The 21,509-nt window shown below is 44.5% G+C and overlaps 2 protein-coding genes across 5 annotated transcripts; both read left to right on the top strand.

The window, feature by feature from the left end:
• Nucleotides 1–6,058: 6,058 nt before the first annotated feature.
• On the top strand, nucleotides 6,059–10,929 carry LOC125516209. Of its 3 annotated transcripts, none has more exons than XM_048681694.1 (10): nucleotides 6,059–6,806; nucleotides 6,901–6,945; nucleotides 7,511–7,597; nucleotides 8,438–8,488; nucleotides 8,901–9,038; nucleotides 9,124–9,243; nucleotides 9,777–9,984; nucleotides 10,061–10,164; nucleotides 10,278–10,480; nucleotides 10,511–10,929. In XM_048681694.1, exons 1-10 carry the CDS (start codon nucleotides 6,090–6,092, stop codon nucleotides 10,635–10,637), a joined length of 1,800 nt encoding a protein of 599 aa, XP_048537651.1. In that variant the 5' UTR covers nucleotides 6,059–6,089; the 3' UTR covers nucleotides 10,638–10,929. The 3 variants fall into 3 exon arrangements, with proteins under 3 accessions (XP_048537651.1, XP_048537650.1, XP_048537652.1); XM_048681695.1 differs by having other exon boundaries at nucleotides 6,070–6,806; nucleotides 9,777–9,838; nucleotides 9,929–9,984; nucleotides 10,278–10,929; XM_048681693.1 differs by having other exon boundaries at nucleotides 6,063–6,806; nucleotides 10,278–10,929.
• A 4,750-nt stretch (nucleotides 10,930–15,679) lies between these two features.
• On the top strand, nucleotides 15,680–18,119 carry LOC125516215. Of its 2 annotated transcripts, none has more exons than XM_048681699.1 (2): nucleotides 15,680–16,933; nucleotides 17,622–18,119. In XM_048681699.1, the coding sequence occupies exons 1-2, from the start codon at nucleotides 15,692–15,694 to the stop codon at nucleotides 17,805–17,807; spliced, it is 1,428 nt and encodes a 475-aa protein (XP_048537656.1). In that variant the 5' UTR covers nucleotides 15,680–15,691; the 3' UTR covers nucleotides 17,808–18,119. The 2 variants fall into 2 exon arrangements, with proteins under 2 accessions (XP_048537656.1, XP_048537657.1); XM_048681700.1 differs by having other exon boundaries at nucleotides 17,190–17,764.
• Nucleotides 18,120–21,509: the final 3,390 nt, after the last annotated feature.

Below are 21,509 nucleotides of genomic sequence, written 5' to 3'. Positions count from 1 at the left end.
GCATTTGCTTATTGCGGGAGAAAGTCTTCACTTTTTCTTCGCTTGTGTCATTTGCTTATTGCGCCGTAACCATGGATAATCTTCATTGTTTATCAGGATGCTTGGGTCAGCCTTGACATTGAAGGGAGGAATTTCATGAAACTTTTCATAATCTTCAAACATGTCTGTCTTGCCGTCCACTCCCAGGATGTCCCTTTTTCCTGAAAGAACTATGTGGCGCTTTGGCTCATCGTATGATGTATTCGCTTCCTTATCTTTTCTTTTTCTCGGTTTGGTAGACATGTCCTTCACATAGATAACCTGTGCCACATCATTGGCTAGGACGAACGGTTCGTCAGTGTACCCAAGATTTTTCAGATCCACTGTTGTCATTCTGTACTGTGGGTCTACCTGTACCCCGCCGCCTAACAGATTGACCCATTTGCACTCAAACAAAGGGACCTTAAAATCAAGTCCGTAGTCAAGTTCCCATATGTCCACTATGTAACCATAATATGTGTCCTTTCCGCTCTCGGTTGCTGCATCAAAGCAGACACCGCTGTTTTGGTTGGTGCTCTTTTGATCTTGGGCGATCGTGTAAAATGTATTCCCATTTATCTCGTATCCTTTGTAAGTCAATACAGTCAAAGATGGTCCCCTAGACAACAAGTACAACTCATCACAAACAGTGTTGTCACCTCTGAGACGTGTTTCCAACCAACTGCTGAAAGTCGTGATGTGTTCACATGTAATCCAGTCGTCGCACTGCTCCGGGTGTTTGGAGCGCAGACTGTTCTTGTGTTCATCGACATACGGGGTCACCAAGGTAGAGTTCTGTAGAACTGTGTAGTGTGCTTGAGACCAAGAATATCCGTCCCTGCATATTATTGAGTCTCTTCCAAGAGTGCCTTTTCCAGTCAGTGTCCCCTCATACCGCGATTTAGGGAGACCTATCTTGTTAAGGCCAGGAATGAAGTCAACACAAAACCCGATAACATCCTCTGTTTGATGGCCCATGGAGATGCTTCCTTCTGGCCTAGCGCGGTTACGGACATATTTCTTTAGGACTCCCATGAACCTCTCAAAGGGGAACATATTGTGTAGAAATACGGGCCCCAGGATGACAATCTCGTCGACTAGATGAACTAGGACGTGCGTCATGATATTGAAGAAGGATGGTGGGAACACCAGCTCGAAACTGACAAGACATTGCGCCACATCACTCCTTAGCCTTGGTACGATTTCTGGATCGATCACCTTCTGAGAGATTGCATTGAGGAATGCACATAGCTTCACAATGGCTAATCGGACGTTTTCCGGTAGAAGCCCCCTCAATGCAACCGGAAGCAGTTGCGTCATAATAGGCAGTCATGAGACTTTAGGTTCTGTAACTTTTTCTCTGGCATATTTATTATTCCCTTTATATTTGACGAGAAGCCAGTCGTGACCTTCATACTGAGCAGGCATTCAAAGAAGATTTCTTTCTCTTCTTTCGTAAGAGTGTAGCTGGCAGGACCTTTATACTGCTTCGGAGGCATGCCGTCTTTTTTGTGCAAACGTTGCAGGTCCTCTCGTGCCTCAGGTGTATCTTTTGTCTTCCCATACACGCCCAAGAAGCCTAGCAGGTTCACGCAAAGGTTCTTCGTCACGTGCATCACGTCGATTGAGGAGCGGACCTCTAGATCTTTCCAGTAGGGTAGGTCCCAAAATATAAATTTCTTCTTCCACATGGGTGCGTGTCCCTCAGCGTCATTCGGAACAGCAAGTCCACCGGGACCCTTTCCAAAGATTACGTAGTGTAAATCATTGACCATAGCAAGCACGTGATCACCGGTGCGCATGGCGGGCTTCTTCCGGTGATCTGCCTCGCCTTTGAAATGCTTGCCTTTCTTTCGACATTGATGGTTGGTCGGAAGAAATCGACGATGGCCCAGGTACACATTCTTCCTGCATTTGTCCAGGTATATACTTTCAGTGTCATCTAAACAGTGCGTGCATGCGTGGTATCCTTTGTTTGTCTGTCCTGAAAGGTTACTGAGAGCGGGCCAATCGTTGATGGTCATGAACAGCAACGCCTTAAGGTTAAATTCCTCCTGTCTGTGCTCATCCCACATACGTACACCGTTTCCATTCCATAGCTGTAAAAGTTCTTCAAATAATGGCCTTAGGTACACATCAATTTCGTTGCCGGGTTGCTTAGGGCCTTGGATGAGAACTGGCATCATAATGAACTTCTGCTTCATGCACATCCAAGGAGGAAGGTTATACATACATAGAGTCACGGGCCAGGTGCTGTGATTGCTGCTCTGCTCCCCGAAAGGATTAATGCCATCCGCGCTTAAAGCAAACCATACATTCCTTGGGTCCTTTGCAAACTCATCCCAGTACTTTCTCTCGATTTTTCTCCACTGCGACCCGTCAGCGGGTGCTCTCAACTTCCCATCTTTCTTTCGGTTCTCACTGTGCCATCGCATCAACTTGGCATGCTCTTCGTTTCTGAACAGACGTTTCAACCGTGGTATTATAGGAGCATACCACATCACCTTCGCAGGAACCCTCTTCCTGAGGGGCTCGCCCTCAACATCACCAGGGTCATCTCGTCTGATCTTATACCGCAACGCACCGCATACCGGGCATGCGTTCAGATCCTTGTATGCACCGCGGTAGAGGATGCAGTCATTAGGGCATGCATGTATCTTCTCCACCTCCAATCCTAGAGGGCATACGACCTTCTTTGCTGCGTATGTACTGTCGGGCAATTCGTTATCCTTTGGAAGCTTCTTCTTCAATATTTTCAGTAGCTTCTCAAATCCTTTGTCAGCCACAACATTCTCTGCCTTCCACTGCAGCAATTCCAGTACGGTACCGAGCTTTGTGTTGCCATCTTCGCAATTGGGGTATAACCCTTTTTTGTGATCCTCTAACATGCGATCGAACTTCAGCTTCTCCTTTTGACTAATGCATTGCGTCCTTGCATCGATAATGACCCGGCGGAGATCATCATCATCGGGCACATCGTCTGGTTCCTCTTGATCTTCAGCAGCTTCACCCGTGGCAGCATCATTGGGCACATCGTCTGGTTCCTCTTGATCTTCACCAGCTCCTCCCGTTGCAGCATCACCGTATTCAGGGGGCACATAGTTGTCATCGTACTCTTCTTCTTCGCCGTCTTCCATCATAACCCCTATTTCTCCGTGCCTCGTCCAAACATTATAGTGTGGCATGAAACCCTTGTAAAGTAGGTGGGAGTGAAGGATTTTCCGGTTAGAGTAAGACCTCGTATTCCCACATTCAGTGCATGGACAACACATAAAACCATTCTGCTTGTTTGCCTCAGCCGCATCGAGAAACTCATGCACACCCTTAATGTACTCGCGGGTATGTCTGTCACCGTACATCCATTGCCGGTTCATCTACGTGCATTATATATAATTAAGTGTCCAAATTAATAGAAGTTCATCATCACATTAAAACCAAAGTGCATACATAGTTCTCATCTAACAACATATAGCTCTCCAGAGCATCTAATTAATTAAACCATACATTGAAACTATGTAAAACATTTCAATGCGAAAACAAATGCGATCATAATCGCAACCAAGGTAACAATTGATCCAACGGCATAATGATACCAAGCCTCGGTATGAATGGCATATTTTCTAATCTTTCTAATCTTCAAGCGCATTGCATCCATCTTGATCTTGTGATCATCGACGACATCCGCAACATGCAACTCCAATATCATCTTCTCCTCCTCATTTTTTTTATTGTTTCCTTCAACAAATTGTTTTCTTCTTCAACTAAATTTAACCTCTCGACAATAGGGTCGGTTGGCATTTCCGATTCACATACATCCTAGATAAATAAAATCTATGTCACGTTGGTCGGCATAATTTTCATAAACAATAAATGAACCAATAGTTATAAAGATAATATACATACCAAATCCGAATCATAGACAGGACGAGGGCCGACGGGGGCGGATACCAAAACCATCGCACTATATAAGATGCAATAATAAATGTAAGAAAATGATACAAGTATCTATCTAAACATACAAGTAAGAATATTTTTCCTTTCAAAAAGAAGATAAGAATAAGAGGCTCACCACGGTGGTGTCGGTGATGAGATCGGCGCGGGTGATCGACGGCGGTGAAGACGGGGACGGGGCGTGACGGACCGCTAAATCTAGACAAATCTCGAGGAAAATGGAGCTTGGAGGTCGAGCTTCGAGAGGAGAAAGCTTAAGTAGTGTGGCTCGGGCATTCCATCGAACACCTCATGTGCATAGGAGGTGAGCTAGAGCACCACAAAGCCCTCTCCCCCTCGGCCAGAAAAAACAGAGCACTGTGCTCTGCTCTTGCGCGAGGGGGTATATATAGGCACCTCATTGGTCCCGGTTGGTGACATGAACCGGGACTAAAGGGGAGCCTTTGGTCCCGATTCAAGCCACCAACCGGGACCAACGGTGGTGGGCCAGGAGCGAGGCCCATTGGTCCCGGTTCGTCCCACCAACCAGGACCAAAAGGTCCAGACGAACCGGGACCAATGGCCCACGTGGCCCGGCCGGCCCCCTGGGCTCACGAACCGGGACCAATGCCCACATTGGTCCCGGTTCTAGACTGAACCGGGACTAATGGGCTGAGCCGGCCTGGACCATAGCCCTGTTTTCTACTAGTGCAGGGCTACTCTAAAAGACAATTTGATGTGCGTAAGCAATAATATTCACAATTTCATTTTATTACACCATCATTTCTGTTGAGTTTCATTCATATATATATGTATTAACCCCCTTCTTCAAATTAGACGTGGGAGATGCGGAATGAACTCCTACTAGAAGATCGCATGAAAGCAATTCAAGAGGAATTAGCGAGATTCTTTCTTGACACATCATCAATAAAGCCGGAGAATACCATGTGGAACTTGATTTCAGATGCTAGGGGATTGTAACAGATCTTACATATTGTATATGTATGTAGCCAGTAGCGTCGGATAGATAATACGAATACTTGTTGTTCGACCAATCACTCGGAGGAGAGGTCGACCACTTCTCTCGGTATGCATGACGAAGTTCTGTACTTAATGGTTTCCTTCATTTTCTTACTAGCTAGCGTGTCGAGGGCCTCTCTATATGTATAGTACGTAGCGTCGACCAAGGACGAAGATAAAAGAGGACACTTCTCTCTATTAATTAATTAGCTACCTAACACAATATATGAAACACCTTAATTAACCATACAAACCCCCAAATCCCCCCCCCCCCCCCTTTCAGAAAAAAACCAAAAACCCTAGCCCCTGAACAGCTGACGCGTGGATGCCTATTGGTCCCGGTTGGTGCCACCAACCGGGACTATAAAGGCCCTCCTGCCTGGGCTCGCCACAGCGGCCACGTGGAGGTCCATCTGTCCCGATTCGTATAAGAACCGGGACTAAAGGCCAAGGGCATTAGTAACGACTCTTTAGTCCCGGTTCCGCAACCAGGACAGATGGGCCTTATGAACCGGGACAAATGACCCTTTTTCTACTAGTGCATGTGCATCCTTGGGTGGTGGATTAGCCATGTGTCGCCGAATGCATTTCTTGTAAATAAATATGTATTCATGTGGGTTGTAGCTGCAAATGGACCTGTGTGTCTATCTTGTACTAACTAGTAAATGCGCATGTGCAACGCACGTTAATATTTAGGTAATATATTAATTGCACGGGGATATTAGGTATGTTATTATTTGTGTGTTAATACTGTGATTAGTGCAATATTTGGTATAATATTAATTGCATGTTAAACACGTTTAACGCTCGTCATTGAAGCAGTCTAGGTCATTGGATTGGCTTAGTTCGATGGCCGAGATCATTTGGATCTACCCCTTTGAATCTTTTTATATTGGTATAATATAGGTGTGGTTCAACGTGGAGTTTTTCTTTTTTGTGGTTCAACGTGTAGTTGTTTGAAGAAAATAAAACTCCCAAAGGCCAAACCGCCATCAGGGTTTTCCAAATAAATAGCCGTCAAAGCTTCTCTCATTTTCCATCCGGCACCCTCCACAAGTTTCTTCTCCAGGCCCCCCGCGAGTTAGCGGAATTGCCACGCGAGTCCTCCGGCCGCGACCGCCATGGAGCCACCCGGTTCGGGTACAGGAGCAGCAGAACCGGTCGAGGAGGACCGCGTCGACGAACCGGCCCATGGGGGCTCCTCCCCGAGCGCTGCGGCGCCGCCACCTCCACCTCCCCGCACGACGCCCCTCCACCTCGAGCAGGCCGGAGGCGGCGCCGATGGGTCGACCCCCGCGACGGTGTTCGACCCCCGGAAGGGCAAGGATCCGGTGCCCCTGCTGCCGCCCTGGGCCATTCCTCCTCCTCCGAGCCCCGCCACGGTGTTCGACCGACGGAAGGGCAAGGATCCGGTGCCCCCGCTGCCGCCCTGGGGCATTCCTCCTCCTCCGAGCCCCGCGGGCAGCAGCAGCTCCTCCGACTCCTCCATCGACTACGGCGCGGCATTCAGGGCCGGGGCCTTCGGAGACGGGGTCACCGAGTCGAGCACCGCCGCGGAACTCAGAGCCCGCGGCGGCAGGGCGCCGGCTACGTGGAGCGACCCCTTGGTGGCGGCCACGAGGGAGGAGCCCAACGCGGCGCCGCATCCGTTCGACCACGGGATGATCGATCGGCTGGTGCGACAGCAGGCGGCCATCGACGGGGCGATCGGGCTACGGGAAGAGCCCGACGAGGCGGCGCCGTCGGTCGACCCCAAGCTGGTTGCGCAGTCGTTGCTCCAGCGGCTGGCGAGAGTGCAGGCGGCCGTCGACGAGGACAACAGGCGACGGGAACAGCAGGTAACGGCCTCTGCGACGTGCTCTTGTTGTTTCTTGGAGTTCTTGGAGTTCTTGGAGTGCGTTCTTGAGCGTTTCTTGGTTTCCTGTTGAGCAGTACAACTCGTTGCGCGCGGAAGAGGCGATGTACCAGAAGGAACAGGTATGGGCATGAATGGCATGAATCTGGTCGGAATTGCTTGCTGTAGTCTGTTAAAATCTTGAGGTCAGGGATGATTTAGCAGTTGAAATGGAATCTCGGCGAAATGTTGGGGACAGTTGGGCGATTAGGCATTTCCTGATTATTACTCGAGTTCTTCTTGTGATGCGTTATGAAATTTAGAGGTAGGCAAGGATCTTGTTGTGATTACTCACAACTGTTCAAGATTTAGGCGTCCAGGCTTGTGCTAATTGATTCTTCTATTTGGTTTGGTATGATAGCATGTTTTGCACTTTTGCTGCAAGTGAAAAATGTGGGGAGATATGAGGATCATGTCTTGGGCAAGAAATCTTGATGTCAAAATGTACCAGTTTCCAGTGTAGATGAATGGTGTTATAGGGGAAGTTAATCATCTGTTATAGTGAATGTTTGTTCGGGATTACATGGCTCTATGCTTTTGCCTTTTGTCATCTGTTGCCTGAAAGGCTGAAACTGGCTCCGAAGCCTCAAAACTCGATTCATATGAATAACACAAATATGTGATCCTGATGCTAATTCTGTGGTGCAGGAGAAACTATCACAAGTAAAGGTTGTGGTAAAGGTGAAACCCAAGCAAGACAAACTAGGTATAAACTGGACTCGGATCATGAACAAGGTATGGCCTGAATCTTGTCCGCTCTTCTCACTTGTGAAGTTGTGATTCTCGGGTGGTATGAACTGGGATTTTTTGTGCATAGAAAATAGAACTGGGATTTTTTGGTTTTCTTTGGTTTCTGTTTGTTCATGTTAAATTCTTGGACCTGTTAGTGTAATCAAGGCATGAAATCTTGGTTAGAGCGTCATGTGGCATCCTAGCGTAGGGGAGGAATCTTGGGAAAATGTTGGCAGAAGTACAAATGCCCTTGGTGCTCGTGGATCTTTCCACAATTTGCAATTGTATTTTGAAGCAAATGGCTATCTTGTTGAAACTGTTGTCTGTAAATGTGGGGAAATCATGAGGTCATGTTCTACTGCAATATTTTGGCAACAGAGCCTGAAGTCAAATGTATGAGCTTCCTTTGCAAACAGATGCTGTTATCAGAAACTTTAATCTAGATATTAGTTCAAGACTGCATAATTGGACATAATTCCTGTAAATCGGTTGCCATTCACATGCAAAATCAGCGACCACTTTAGGATTTGGTCGAGAAGTTTCGCCATTATGTCGATTGGTACCTGGAACTGGTTCAGAAGCCCCAGAATATAATTCATGTAAATAGTTGCCAAAAATAAAGAAGCTTTGGATGCACATGTTTTGTGGTCTTGCTATACAGTATTATTTTTCCTTTTGACAGGGAAAAGGGAAAAAAAATTGACTGCTTGTTTGTTAATTCCATTATTTTTCATCCCCTTATGTCTTTGTTTTTAAATACTCGATCTTGTTGATTCTGTACAATTGCAAGACTGGCAGGATGTATGGTCTTTAACTTCGTTTTCTTCATTTCCTGTCAAATAGATTTTTCGTAGAGAAGGAAGGGAAATATGTTCGGAACATGTGAACCACCAGGTTTGTCTCCATTTTGCCTGATGTAATGTTCAAAATGGAAGTGCAAGAAAAATCAGGATCAAAGCCCTATATCACAAGATACTGTGATTAGTGGTTCAGAACGATCATGTTCACTTTATAAATACTAAATTGTATATTAACTCTTGGTTGTGATAATCTGATGGGACCTGAATCGTACTTGTACTGTTCTTGAGTTTATCATGTGTTAATAGACATCTTCTCGTTTTCTTACTGAACAACAACCAATCAGTATCAATGATGGGATTATATACTAGCGGTTTCAAACATTTCCAGCGAACATGGAAACCTGAAGATTTGAATGAAAACAAAATTTCCATCACATTTTTAGATATGTTGTTTCCATGTTCAACTCAGTGTAATTTGAATTCTCATATTTGTGCGTTCGTTGCAGACACATCCCATCACTGAAGTCAGAAGGCATCATAGGCTTGCTTCTGACGAGGCGAACCATCTTGATGCCTATTCAGAATATAGATCGGTGATTGGAGATGGGGAGTGTTTCTACAGGAGCTTCCTATTTTCGTACCTTGTAATTGTCCTCCCCTCTTTTCATTATCATAGGATGTAGGTTTAGTTATTTATTAACTTTCTCTGTTTTCATGAATGTACAACAGGAGCAAGTTATTGATAGGCAGGACACACATGAGGAACAACGTCTCCTTCGTGTTGTTGAAAGAATGTCCATGCAACATGCAAATCTTCGATGGAACTCTGACTTTCGCAGGAGCAGCAAAGTAAGTTCTCGCCTTCTCCATACTTGGTTCTTTCCTTTTCTTTTTTTGAGGGTAATGTTCTTTCTTGGATAAACATGCTTGCAAGGGATGATGATTCTATTCAGGTTACAGTACAACACTTTGTTTGTCATTTGCAGGAGATTCACATTGCTTAACAGTAGTGGTATGCCATCACAGTTTTATGCACTGTTGGCAGAAACTCAAATTTGAAGTTTATTGTAAAGTTAACGACCCGATTGTAGCAACGGCCTTAAGAAAATTTAATTGCAAAGGAACGTCAATATAATAAGGAAGTAACATAATTTTATGCTTGTTTGAGCACTGCAACAATGCTCACCTACTGGTTATTATTGTATAGCCACCTCACTGTTTGTTACTAGCTATAGTATATGCTTAACAACTAAAGCTTCTCAGGCGAGTTATCTTAGGTGTGTTCTTTTATATCTTGCCATTGATCAGTATTCTGTATGTATCATTGTAACCTATGATATATGATTATCAACTGCGAATTATTGAGTCGCTGGTTCTTTCAGGCATTTAAGAATCTGATCAAGAAAATAATGAGACGGAAACATGGCAGAGAATCAACTAGCAGGTTTTTGACTTGCTTGGTTTTCTGCAATTCCATCATAGTATTGTGGCCGAATGCATTCCATCTCACTGACATAATATGTGCCATTTTTAGCCGCCGTAAAGAGAAACTTCTCAAGTTCTTCAACAAGGATGATACGACACTAGACAGTGAGAGAAACACCCTTGAATTCATATTTCCTTTTGTCCATCACAATTCATATTTCTGACACATTTTCTTGGTTAGTTTTCATTTTCCTCAGATTAGTAGTAGCTATCCAGATGTGCTGGCACAGGGAGGTGTATGAACCGCTTATACCCGGGCTCAGAGGAAATTACAATCTGGAAGATGTCAGTGATGCATATTCTTCCCTTACATTACCGTTGTGCTGATTTCCAATGCATCCATTGTTGGATACATGACACTCAATCTACCTATCCTGTTATTGTTGTTGTACGTACAGTGGTGCTTTTGGCGCGTCACTCCAGCTCGCCGGTTCACGCATCATGTTATGATGGTGGCCTTGGCCAGAGCGCTTGAGGTACCCCTCAGAGTGGAGCGAGTCCGAGGAGGATATGATCCAGATATCTACACTGTTCCTGGAGTTCCCCGTCCGAGAGTGACCCTGCTGTACTCGGCAAATCACTACGAAATCATCTACCCACGCGCTCCTTCTGCTGAGAGTTCAAGTCATCAAGCTTCCCAGAGAGAACATGCTGCTGATCAGGGTTCAAATCAACAGACTTCCCAGAGAAAACATCCTGCTGATCAGAGTTCAAGTCATCAGGCTTCCCAGAGAGAAGATTCTGCTGATCAGAGTTGAAGTGAATAGATTCCGCTGGTAAAGTTGAGTTGGGCTGCTGCCTATGAATGAGATTAGTGGTAGGCATATCATCCTCCAGATATGTACATGCAGTGATGAAGTTGGGGTAGGCATAGCATATACACTTGTGCGTTCTTCTTTGATAGGGAGAGAAACTTGTGGTGTTGTTTGAGTTGTTGGCTGGTATACTTGTGCATTCTTTGAAAGAATTTCTTTCTAGTGTTGGCAAAGATACATACTGCTGATGCCACTGGATTGATTGATCAGTTTGGTGCTAAGGATGAAACTGTTTTCCAACAATTTGGCTGGTATTACTTTGTAATGTACTCCCTCCGTAAACTAATATAAGAGTGTTTAGATCACTACTTTAGTGATCTAAACGCTCTTATAGAAGTTTACAGAGGGAGTACTAGCAAACTGCCAAAATGTGGTTAAGACAACTTTTTGTACCTATTGATTCAGGCACGAGGCCCATATCACACCACATGGTCTTCCAATAGCAGACCGGCTGGGAACTTTTCTAGTGATCCCTTTCGCTTACATCAGTGGAAGTTGTGGAAACCACAATTTTTGCACATCCAGGCTGGGATCCAGCTCTGGAATAAGGTTCAACACATCAATACAATCTACAAGAAGGGGAAATGGCACATCACATTCAAAAAATGTTCACGCTTTTCAAAAGATATGTTCGTGACATTTAAAAAAAATACAATGTAAGATATGTTCATGCGTTCAAAAAAAAATTCATGACATTTTAAAAGATGTTTATACAATGTAATTTGTTTTGAGTAACTAAAAACATACTCCCTCCGTCCTAAAATGTAAGATCATTTTTGACACAAAATGTAGTGTCAAAACTGTTCTTATATTTTGGGGACGGAGGGAGTATTTTTTAGCATTAAATTTATTTGTCATATTAAAAAAATGTTCACACATTTAAAAAATAAGTTCGTGACATTTTCAATAACATGTTAGTGACTTTCTAAAATATTTTTAAACAATTTTAGATAGTTCATCGTATATCGAATAGATGTGCAGCGTCTGTACAAAGAATTTATAATTGTATTAAAAATCGACATGTATTAGAAGAAGAACAGATAAAATATCAAAAAGAAAAGAAAAATCAATGAAAATCATAAAATAAAGGCAAAAGGAAAGAAAAAAACACATGAAACCTTCCTAAACCCAATGAAAAGTTCCATGAACCAATCCTCAGAACCTTCACAAAAACTACTTCACTAGGTCAGCCTACTATGGTGACGCATTCGGTAGCGCTAGTGCCGAGGCGGAGGTATGTCTTTACACCAGGCAAGATAGCACGAGGACACAAATCCAAACTAGACCTAATTACCTTAATTTTATTACATATGTTGCTTTTCTCTATTGTTCAGAACATGCACACCATGAATAACCCATCTCTGTCGTTAAGGTAGGGAAAGGCCCAACTGAGGGGAGTGGTTTATCTCTTGTGCATGCTCGTATATGAATCCATCGTCTGTGGTTGCTTTTGGGATTCATGTTTCTTTTTAGTTTGCCACAAATTGTCTTGTTTCATTGTGTTTCCACTAAGAAAGAATGCACTTGTTTTGGACCGAGTTTGCTCATAAACAACTAAGCGAGCTATGCCTCTCCACGGCGATTAGGCACTCCCACCCGTCCGATTCAGACATGCACGAGCTGGATCACCTCTGTCATCGACTCCTGCCCCATTTTTACCATGAGACAACTACCAACCGTAAACTGGGCCACTACTTCGCAAAACAACTTCGGCAATTTCCTATGAACTGAGCCAACATATCTGTGGGCTAGGGTAATTGTGTGAGCCCAGCATCGTGGCCTCTGACGCCCTTCTTGTTTTCCCTATTGATGGCATGTCCTTTCCCCTGATGGTCGCCATGATGGAAGCCTCCTCCCCCCAGCCCTCGCCAATGATGATGCTTAGGTTTCCGCCTGCACTTGCTGCAACATGGGAAGCCACACGCGACGGTGTTGCCGTTGACGGTGGAGAGGAGATCATCAACAAGGGAGGTGACTGGAATAATCTAGTATGAAAGAGATCAAGTTGAAGGTAGGCATTCTTTCCCAGCTTCTCCACTCCATCAATACCCTCCCACATCTCGCAACCACAACTCTCTCTCTCTCTCTCTCTCAACTTGCTTATATTTGTGATTGCTTGAGATCCTCTAATTTTGTTTGCTTTTGTTTCTATACATGTTAGGTTATGAGGGTTACAACTAGGTACAAATCTCAACAAGGACTTATCTTCTTGGGATGCAAAGAATGAAGTTAAATTGGTCTTTCCTAATTAATTAATGGGTTTTAATCATTTATGCCATCGATTGTGTCCCACTACTCAGTTTTGCCACTAGGAATTTCAACTGCTCAAAAATGCCATCGCTTTGTTAGACACATGTTCAAAAATGCCACTTGGCACCATTATTGTGATCTCAAATCTCTTTTGCCATGTTATAATGACACAAATACCTATGAACCAGCATGCCAGCTCTTCTTCTATCTTACTACAATAAAGTGTGGGGCCCACTTGATCCCAACGACGTTTTTATTTTTCTATAAAATTATTCGCTTGGTTACTCCTAGCAAGTGGGGCCACACTTATCATTGTGAGATAGAGAGAACTGACATGTGGGTCTAGGATTATTTTTGTCATATAACATGGTCAATGAGTTTGATGTGAAAATAACGATGTCTAATGGCATTTTTTAGGAAACATCTAACGGAACGATGGCATTTTTTAGCAAACATCTCACGGATCGATGGCATTTTTGAGTAGTTGTAACTTTTAATGGCAAAACTGAGTAGTGGGACATAACTAGTGGCAAAAATGATAAAAACCCATTAATTAAACAATAGGTCTAGAGGGTCAGAATAGATTGAGACCACCGAGTTATGGTGGAGTTGGTGTGTACTTTGTGTAGGTAATATCAAGGAGATGTCAGTTAATCTGCCAATTTTTTGTATTTGGGAGATGGTGGCAGTTGTGAGTGTTGAAAGTGTGTATGTGGATTGCGTTGCCTAGTGCATAAAGATTAACATGATATTAGAGCCTATTTTTAGGTTGTCCCCGGACGCCGCAACTCATCCTCTCTCCTGATCGGTTTTTTTGGTCTATCACGATCCGCACGCCCCTTGTGCTTGTTTTGTGACTTCTCATCGATCACTTCCAATGGATTTCCTTTGCTTCTAGCAACCTTGAGGACACGGGCCGACGATCCCTTGACCACCTTCAGGGCACGAGCTTTGATACCATGTTGAGCTTCATGCACTATCCAACGCAACCAAAAGTCTAAACTGATGAAAAGGACTAGGCAATCCGCATATACACTTCAACACTCCCTCTCATGTGTGACGCGGGAAGTCAACTCATGAGTAGACTCAGAGGTATGGCTCAAGAGGGTTATACATGGACACAAATGGGCGCAACAATAAAATTTGGTTAAATTGCAAAAGTTAGGACTTGAACTCAAGATATTAAAGTATGATACCATGTTAAGCCTCGTGCACTAGTCAACGCAACCAAAAGTCCGAACTTGAGGCCTTAGGCTCTAATACCATTTTATGGTGCAACTTAATTGTATTGCAAGGCCCAAAGGGCATACATATATTACACAAGACTTATCATTGAAGGAACGGAAACATAGCCTAATAACGACTTCTAGACCAATATTAATACTTCCTAACAGTGAGTTCATTCAATTTTTTCTTCCATGATGCACAATTCAAACTTATCTGCTCACAAATGTTCAACTATTTTCAGATGATGCATGGGTATCACAGTAACTCTAATTTTGGTTTGACGGATACATGGCTTATGAAAAATTCATGCAATAGACATCTATATTTGAAACTTGGAGATCATCTCTTACATCCTCATGATCACCTCTCAATTCTCACTTTTTTGTCTCATTCCTTCATTTAAGCATAGGTTCAGTTTCATTTGCTCAAGGTACTTGCAAGTCGCACATATAGTTTCTTCACTTAGGACCCCTAAGAAAAATTCTTGTGTTTTAGATGAAGAAGTTGGTACGAAGAATGTGTGTCATGCCCAAATGAGTTAGCATGCTTCTCATTCTTATCAGTACGATGATCATGCATGGCCAGGATACTTTTAGATCAAGCATATGAGGGGGATGGGGTGTACTCTGGATGAGAATTCTGCTGAGAGTAGATCAGTGAACTAAACAAGTTGTGTGATAAGTGGCATGACCAGATGCCTAGTGGCCATACAACTCTTTGCCACTTCGATACTGACAACATATCACAATGAGAAAGGAGGAAACAACACTTGGATGTTCCTTGCAAAATGGTTTTAACATGTGAAGCTACATTCCACCCCAATCAATTACTGTTATCTGAAATGGTTTTGGGAGCAGCAAGCTAAATATTTACAAACATATATATGCAAACATGTTTAAATCAGCTATAGGGCCAGTTCATGCAAAATTAACCTATGTATACATTACGACTATATAGACTGGATCATGCAAATTGACGTAATTCTATCACTGAAATGAACGGGTGCGGCAAAGCAGGTCATCACGGTCTAGTGAAACATTAAAATACACTTTGAAATGAGAAGAAACTAAATGTAATTCTTTGAAACAAGACAGGTTCTGAAGAATATTATTTAAAAATAGCCCGAATCACAAAGCAACCATGAATGATTGATCCAAAAATGGTAGAATTGTTTTTTTTTTTTGAGGTGGATAGAATTGCTCTCTCCTCACCCGAGCAAGGGAAGAGGAAGGAGCAATGAAAGAATTTTTTTTTAAAAAAATAGCATGAATCTCAAAGCAACCATGAATGACGAATTCATATATGGTATGATTTTTTTAGCTTTTTAAGAATTTTGGTGTCTGCATGTGGGCTCGAGATTAGATAATTTGCCCCACTTGATAAGGAATTAGATGATTTGTTTCAGGGTTGTCTCAATGACCAGTGGCCCCGGCCCCACCCGGCAGCCTCTCAGGGGGTAAATTATAAGTGGGGCAAAAGATCCAATTTTCGGTCGCCATTTCCTCTCGAGCTCGACAGCCATGGCCTCAGAACTAGGGCTAGCGCCGCCGGCGAAGCGCCCGCTACCGTCGGCACCCACCACCATCACCGGTATCGGCGACGACCTCCTCCGCGAGATCTTCCTCCTGCTTCCGTCCCTCCCGAGCCTCGTCCGCGCCGCCCTCGCCTGCCGCACCTTCCTCGGCGCCGTCCGGTCGTCCCCCGCCTTCCGCCGCCGCTTCCTGGCGCTCCACCCGCCCCAGATCCTCGGCTTCTTCATCTGCCCCAGCCGCATCGCCAGCCACCCCTTCGTCCCCTCCCGCGGCCGCTCCGACCCGGACCTCGCCGCCGCCGTCCGCGGCGCCGATTTCTTCCTCACCCGTCTCCCGGAGAACGGCGGTTCCTCCCGCGGGTGGCACTTCGAGACCTGCTACGGTGGCTACGCCGTCCTCCTCAACCAAACCACGGACCAGATCGCGGCCTACAACCCCCTCACGCAGGCGCTGCATCTCTTCCCCCAGCCGCCCGCCGACAAGATCCTCTTCCACGGCTTGCCTGAGTACTATTTTTTCTCCGAAGAGGACCAGGGAGTGCTCCGTATGGTCTGTGTCCAACACCGGAACATGTCGTGGCAAGTGCCGGCGCGCCTCGCCGTCTTCTCCCCGGCCACCAGCAGCGAGTGGCAGATTTTGCCGTGGGTGGAGACCCCGCCGCCGCTGCAGCCCGAGGAAGATGGTCAAAAGGTCATCACCTTTTACCCTGGTACGCAGGTGAAAGGATTCGTCTACTGGAAACACACGAGTCAAGCCTATGCACTCATTCTCAACACTGCGACACTGCAATTCTCGAGAGTGGATTTGCCGCCATTCTTTGAAGAGATAGAGACTGTGCAATTTATGCTTGGTCAGACCAAGGATGGGGAGCTCTGTATGGCTGGCGCAGATGACAACGATGGAAAGACAGGAATGCTCGTTGTTTGCGTTTGGAGAGCTGATGAGCACGGTGTTGAGAAGTGGATGCTGGAAGGTACTTTTGCACTGAGTCTATTTGTTGATGCCACAGAGGATGATTCCACGGTGCAGGTTGATGCGATTATCGATGGCTATGTGTACCTGTCTACTAAGTATTCTGGGCAAGCCGAGTCCCTCCTATCCCTCTGCCTGGAAACAGCAAAGCTAACCAAGCTCTTTGATGGTACATACACAAGCCCATCTCATCCCTATATCATGGCATGGCCTTCTTCATTGGCAGACAACAAGGCAAGCCCGTGCTTGAAGATTCCGGTAAAGTTTCTTCAGACGTTTGGTCCTTAGATTATGTGTGTCCGTCCCATAATATAAGAGCATTTTTTACAGTAGTATAGTGTCAAAAACGCTCTTATATTATGAGAAGGAGGGAGTAGTTGTGATAATCTGCCATTAATTCCACCTTCTGCAATTTTGGTCCACAGTTTTTTTTTGTTGCACAACAATGGCTTGATTCCAAGTCTTGATAAAGTAGCACTTGCATAACTCATATAGTACATGTGTTTAATTGCAGATTATGTATCAGTAGGAGGATGCAATGTGGAAAGCCAATATCCCTCTAAAAATTAAGATATACTATGGCTGATTTGGCACAATGTGATTGCCACAAAAGACAGTATGAGAAGAATAAACTGGGTTGGGGATTATATTTGTAGCTTTTGTGAGGAGAACGAATCTATTCATCATCTCTTCTTTGCCTGTTTGGCTGCATCATACATGTGGAGCTCTATCTGCAATACTATGGGTCTATATGATAGACCTCAGATGCTTCACACAATACTTTACTTGGGTCGCTGATAAAATTCCCTTAGGCATTAATTTACAATTGCTGCCTTTTGTTGGGTTATCTGGAAAACTCGAAACAGAGCTTATTTTGAGAAGAAATTACCGTTGGCTCCTGCTGAGCTGATTTATTATTTTTATGTTTTTCTATGTCACTGGGCAGGTTTACAGAAGGATGGTGAAAGCCAAATCTTCTGGAAGGGGAGGCGGCGATCCAGAATTCAGCTATCAGGAGTTCAGGACCCATGAAGCTGCTAGTGCGTCCTCGACTGGTGGCTTACTGAGCATCAGTGAAGAAGATGAGAGTGAAGATGAACAAAATGAGCTGATGGATATTGAGCGGCAGTAATAACAAAAAGTCTTGTTACTGCTTGATTGTGGTGTTTCGATCCAGGTTATCTGTCCTGTATGTTTTTCGTTCTGAACAAATCAGTCTGGGGCTAGCTTGTCCCCCAAATCTTATCTTCTCTTTTGTGTCTATGTCCTGGTGTGGATTGCTGTCCACTTTCCTTGGAGTTTGCTCTTGCAACCCTGCGTCACTTTCGTGTGAGGTTCATGAGTCTTTTGGGATGCGTTTTTTCTTTTCTTTTTCAGTGTGTAAAAACCTTGTTTCGTTATGCCAATAGTAGAACCCGGCTCCCTTTTTTGGGAGGCGTATGACAAAAACGTACGAGGATACAATATTTAGCATGCAGTTTGTGCAGAGTTTATGATAGCACTAGCACACTGATATAAAGTGCACGGCATGCTCCCCATCTCTTGTCTTTTGCGCAGATTATGTGATAGCACAAGGATATAAAGTGCTGCATTGCCACTATTTGAGGCTGTAAATTTCTCCTCACTCAAACGTTGTCTAAACATTACTTTGTAATGCTAACCACAATGAGATTGCATTGCTGTAACAAATCTTATTTCATTTTCACTACCTGTATGGGTACTATACTTGTCTAACATAATAAATCTTATATCGTTTGCACTGCTTGTATGGTTGCTAAACTTGTCTATAATTTTTTTTTGAAACGGAGAACTTGTCTATCATTGGAATCTATAGCCTTGCACAATTTATGTATTACTCACACCGAAATATTCTTCTATGTCTCTGGGTGCTCGCTGGTGCAAAAACACTAAGTCGCCTGCACGCGTGCCCTCCTGATGTTTGATTGTAGGCGTGCAATGTAGCTGTACAGTCCATCTCACTGAGAAGTTGAGGATTTTTCAACGATGCAGCTACCACTGGAACATCTGATGTTCCATACATCATATCATATCTGTAGTTTGGTTACTTGAATTTATCTAGCCTCTGAACCTGAATGATTTACGAGTACACAATATACTGCTCCTGCTTGGCCTCGTATAATGCGTGCAGTTATGATTATCATTAAACTGCTATTGCATCTACGGAAACTTGTGATCATAGGACCTATGATGTTCTTACATACGAGTCCTGATTGAGGAGTCATATTGATTTCAACAGACAGAAAAGGCAAGGTAGACAGACAACATAGTAGATGAACTGGAAACTGCAACTCTATCTGACTGACCGCAGATAGATTGTCAGCAGCAAGCCATCTGCGATTCTGAAACATTCTCAGTAGCTGGTGCAAATCATCATCATTATGACGTGTCTGTTCTTGACAGGAATTGCAAAAACTTGCCTGTAAACTAATATGAGATCTTTTAGATCACTAAAGTACTGATCTAAAAGATCTTTTATTAGTTTACAGAGGGAGTACTTACAAGTATCCACATGATGGTTTTGGACAAACCATTCAAATCTATCCAAATTTCACAAGTATACATGCATGCTCATAAAGAAAAGCAGAACAATCAAATTGATTTGCCGCCCTGTTCTGTTGATATTTCTGAAGCTTCTTACAATTCTATCATAAAACCACTGCATTTTCCAGTTATGCTAAATAATGGTATAAAGAAAACTGCATGATCATCCACTCATTGTAAAAATCCCCACGGTGAAAAATTTCATCAACGAATCACATCAGAGAGATGAATGTCAGAAGAGCGACTACATCCAGCGTCAACAATTTCAGCAGTCCTGCATCATAGGACGGTGAGGCCAAAAGACCTGTTCTGTCGACGGAACGAAGCGAGTTTAGCTAGCAGAAGAAACACACGAGCTGCTGATTGCATTTTTCTAAACCTATATCTATATGTTCTATAGGCAAAAGTAGGCGTCCAGTTCTGCTGTCATCGTATGCTGAACTTGTGAAGAACTCCCACTCTGATCTTCATTTACTCTGCGTCGACATCGGGGTGTTGCAGCTCACATCCTAGGCTGAATTAGCAGAAATTATGAGCGAGTTAGGCAGCAGACATGATCAATAACAAGATCAAGAAGGAAAAATCTTTAAACAATATAATGTGCAAGGAACTAAGTTTTATGCGCTATTGTAAGATACTACCTGAATTATATTCAGAGTTCTTTTTTTGAGGAATTAATTCAGAGGTTAGAAAATAAAGTATATTATCTGCAAAGGTGAAATGAGATGACTGAACTTGATTTGCCTATCTATCTACAGGCCAATGTTCCAGCATGGAACTGAATTATCTGAATCAAGAACTGAACAAATCCACATGGCCCCTACTATTTCCATCCAACTACTTTTACCCTTTTATAAGACTGCAACAGTTTCAGACAACTACCAAAGAAGATCAGCAGGAGGCAGATGAACAATCTAAATCTCAGAATTTTGTAGAATAAAAAAACAAGATCAAAGATTACAGATCATGTATGTACAAAACCTGAATACAGCTCATGTGGACAAATAAGATTCATTTAATTTATTATTGTTGGAACCAGAATTTTGTTTGCAGTGTTATTCGGCGCATGTAAAATGGGCTAATTCAAACGGATATCACCATCTTCTATGTTAAGGCCAAATGGAGATGAATCAAATGATTTGGAGTTTTAAGTTCCATAATGATTTATTCCCCCAATAACAGATCTTAATCTACTTATCAACAAGATTACAACAGTTGCAGACAATCCCCAACACCTATGAGTTTTAGACCACAAGAGTTTCAGAAAACTGTTTTTTCAGACTACAACAGTTTCAGTTAACTGTTTCTTGGACTAAAACAGTTTCAGTAAACTGTATCAAGCACAAGCAGATTAGCACAAAAATATACACCAAGGGATCATTGCATTGCAGCTAATAGCATCTACACCAAAATCTGAACACCACCAGTTGCAGTTCATGACAAATTCCTGTGCAAAATGGTAGTGTACCTGCCCTGTACCCTGACGAAACCCGTGAAGAACCCCTGCTGATGCTCGAACTGAACCCGTATGAACACCGGAGGGTTCGACGCCAACGGGTAGCCGTGGAACTTCAATGGCGTGTAGCGGGGGGGCCTGGAGCTGAACCTGAGCCATCGGCGCGTTGAAGTAGCGGGGGGGTCTGAAGCCGCTGGGACCGGAGCGGCGGCTGGACCTGAAACTGGAGCGGCGGCGGATGCATCGGCTCGTTGACGTTCGGCGGCTCGAGCTGGAGCTTCTCGAGGTCCTGGAAGAGGTCGCCCATCGTGTACCCGAAGCGGTAGTCGCCGAACACCTGCACAGCAGGCAGCAGGGCGGGAAGCCCTGAGCGAATTCCCCCGATTAGTTTTGCAAGAAAGCAAGAACAAGAAATCAACAGGAAAACTCGGCCGGGAGGGGACTGATCGCACCTGAGAGAACCGCCTTCGCTGCGGCGAAGGTCCCCGGGGCGGCGCAGGTCGGTGGACGCGCGGAGACCGTCCCCGCCGAGGTCGACGTGGCAGGCGCGGAAGAGGTCGTCGCCGGCGCCGCCTTGGCCGTGGCCGCAGTCGTCTCCGCTGCGGCATCGCCCGCGCGCCCGTAGAGCGAACCGGGCGACATGCCGACGGTGTCCCTGTCTAACGTGTAGCTGGGCGTCTTCCCTCCTCTCCGACGGTCCTCGCTCCTCCCCGGAGGACGCGGCGGCGGCGCAGCTCTCCCGCCCCTGGAAGGACGCGGTGGCAAACTCCCCAGAACCGGAGAGGCCGTGTCGTAGTCGAGGCTCGGCGCGAGCGC

Source organism: Triticum urartu, chromosome 6 (assembly GCF_003073215.2).
Source record: "Triticum urartu cultivar G1812 chromosome 6, Tu2.1, whole genome shotgun sequence".
NCBI lineage: Eukaryota > Viridiplantae > Streptophyta > Magnoliopsida > Poales > Poaceae > Triticum > Triticum urartu.
Note: the sequence above shows the minus strand (reverse complement) of the source record. Positions and strands in the feature narration are given on the sequence as shown.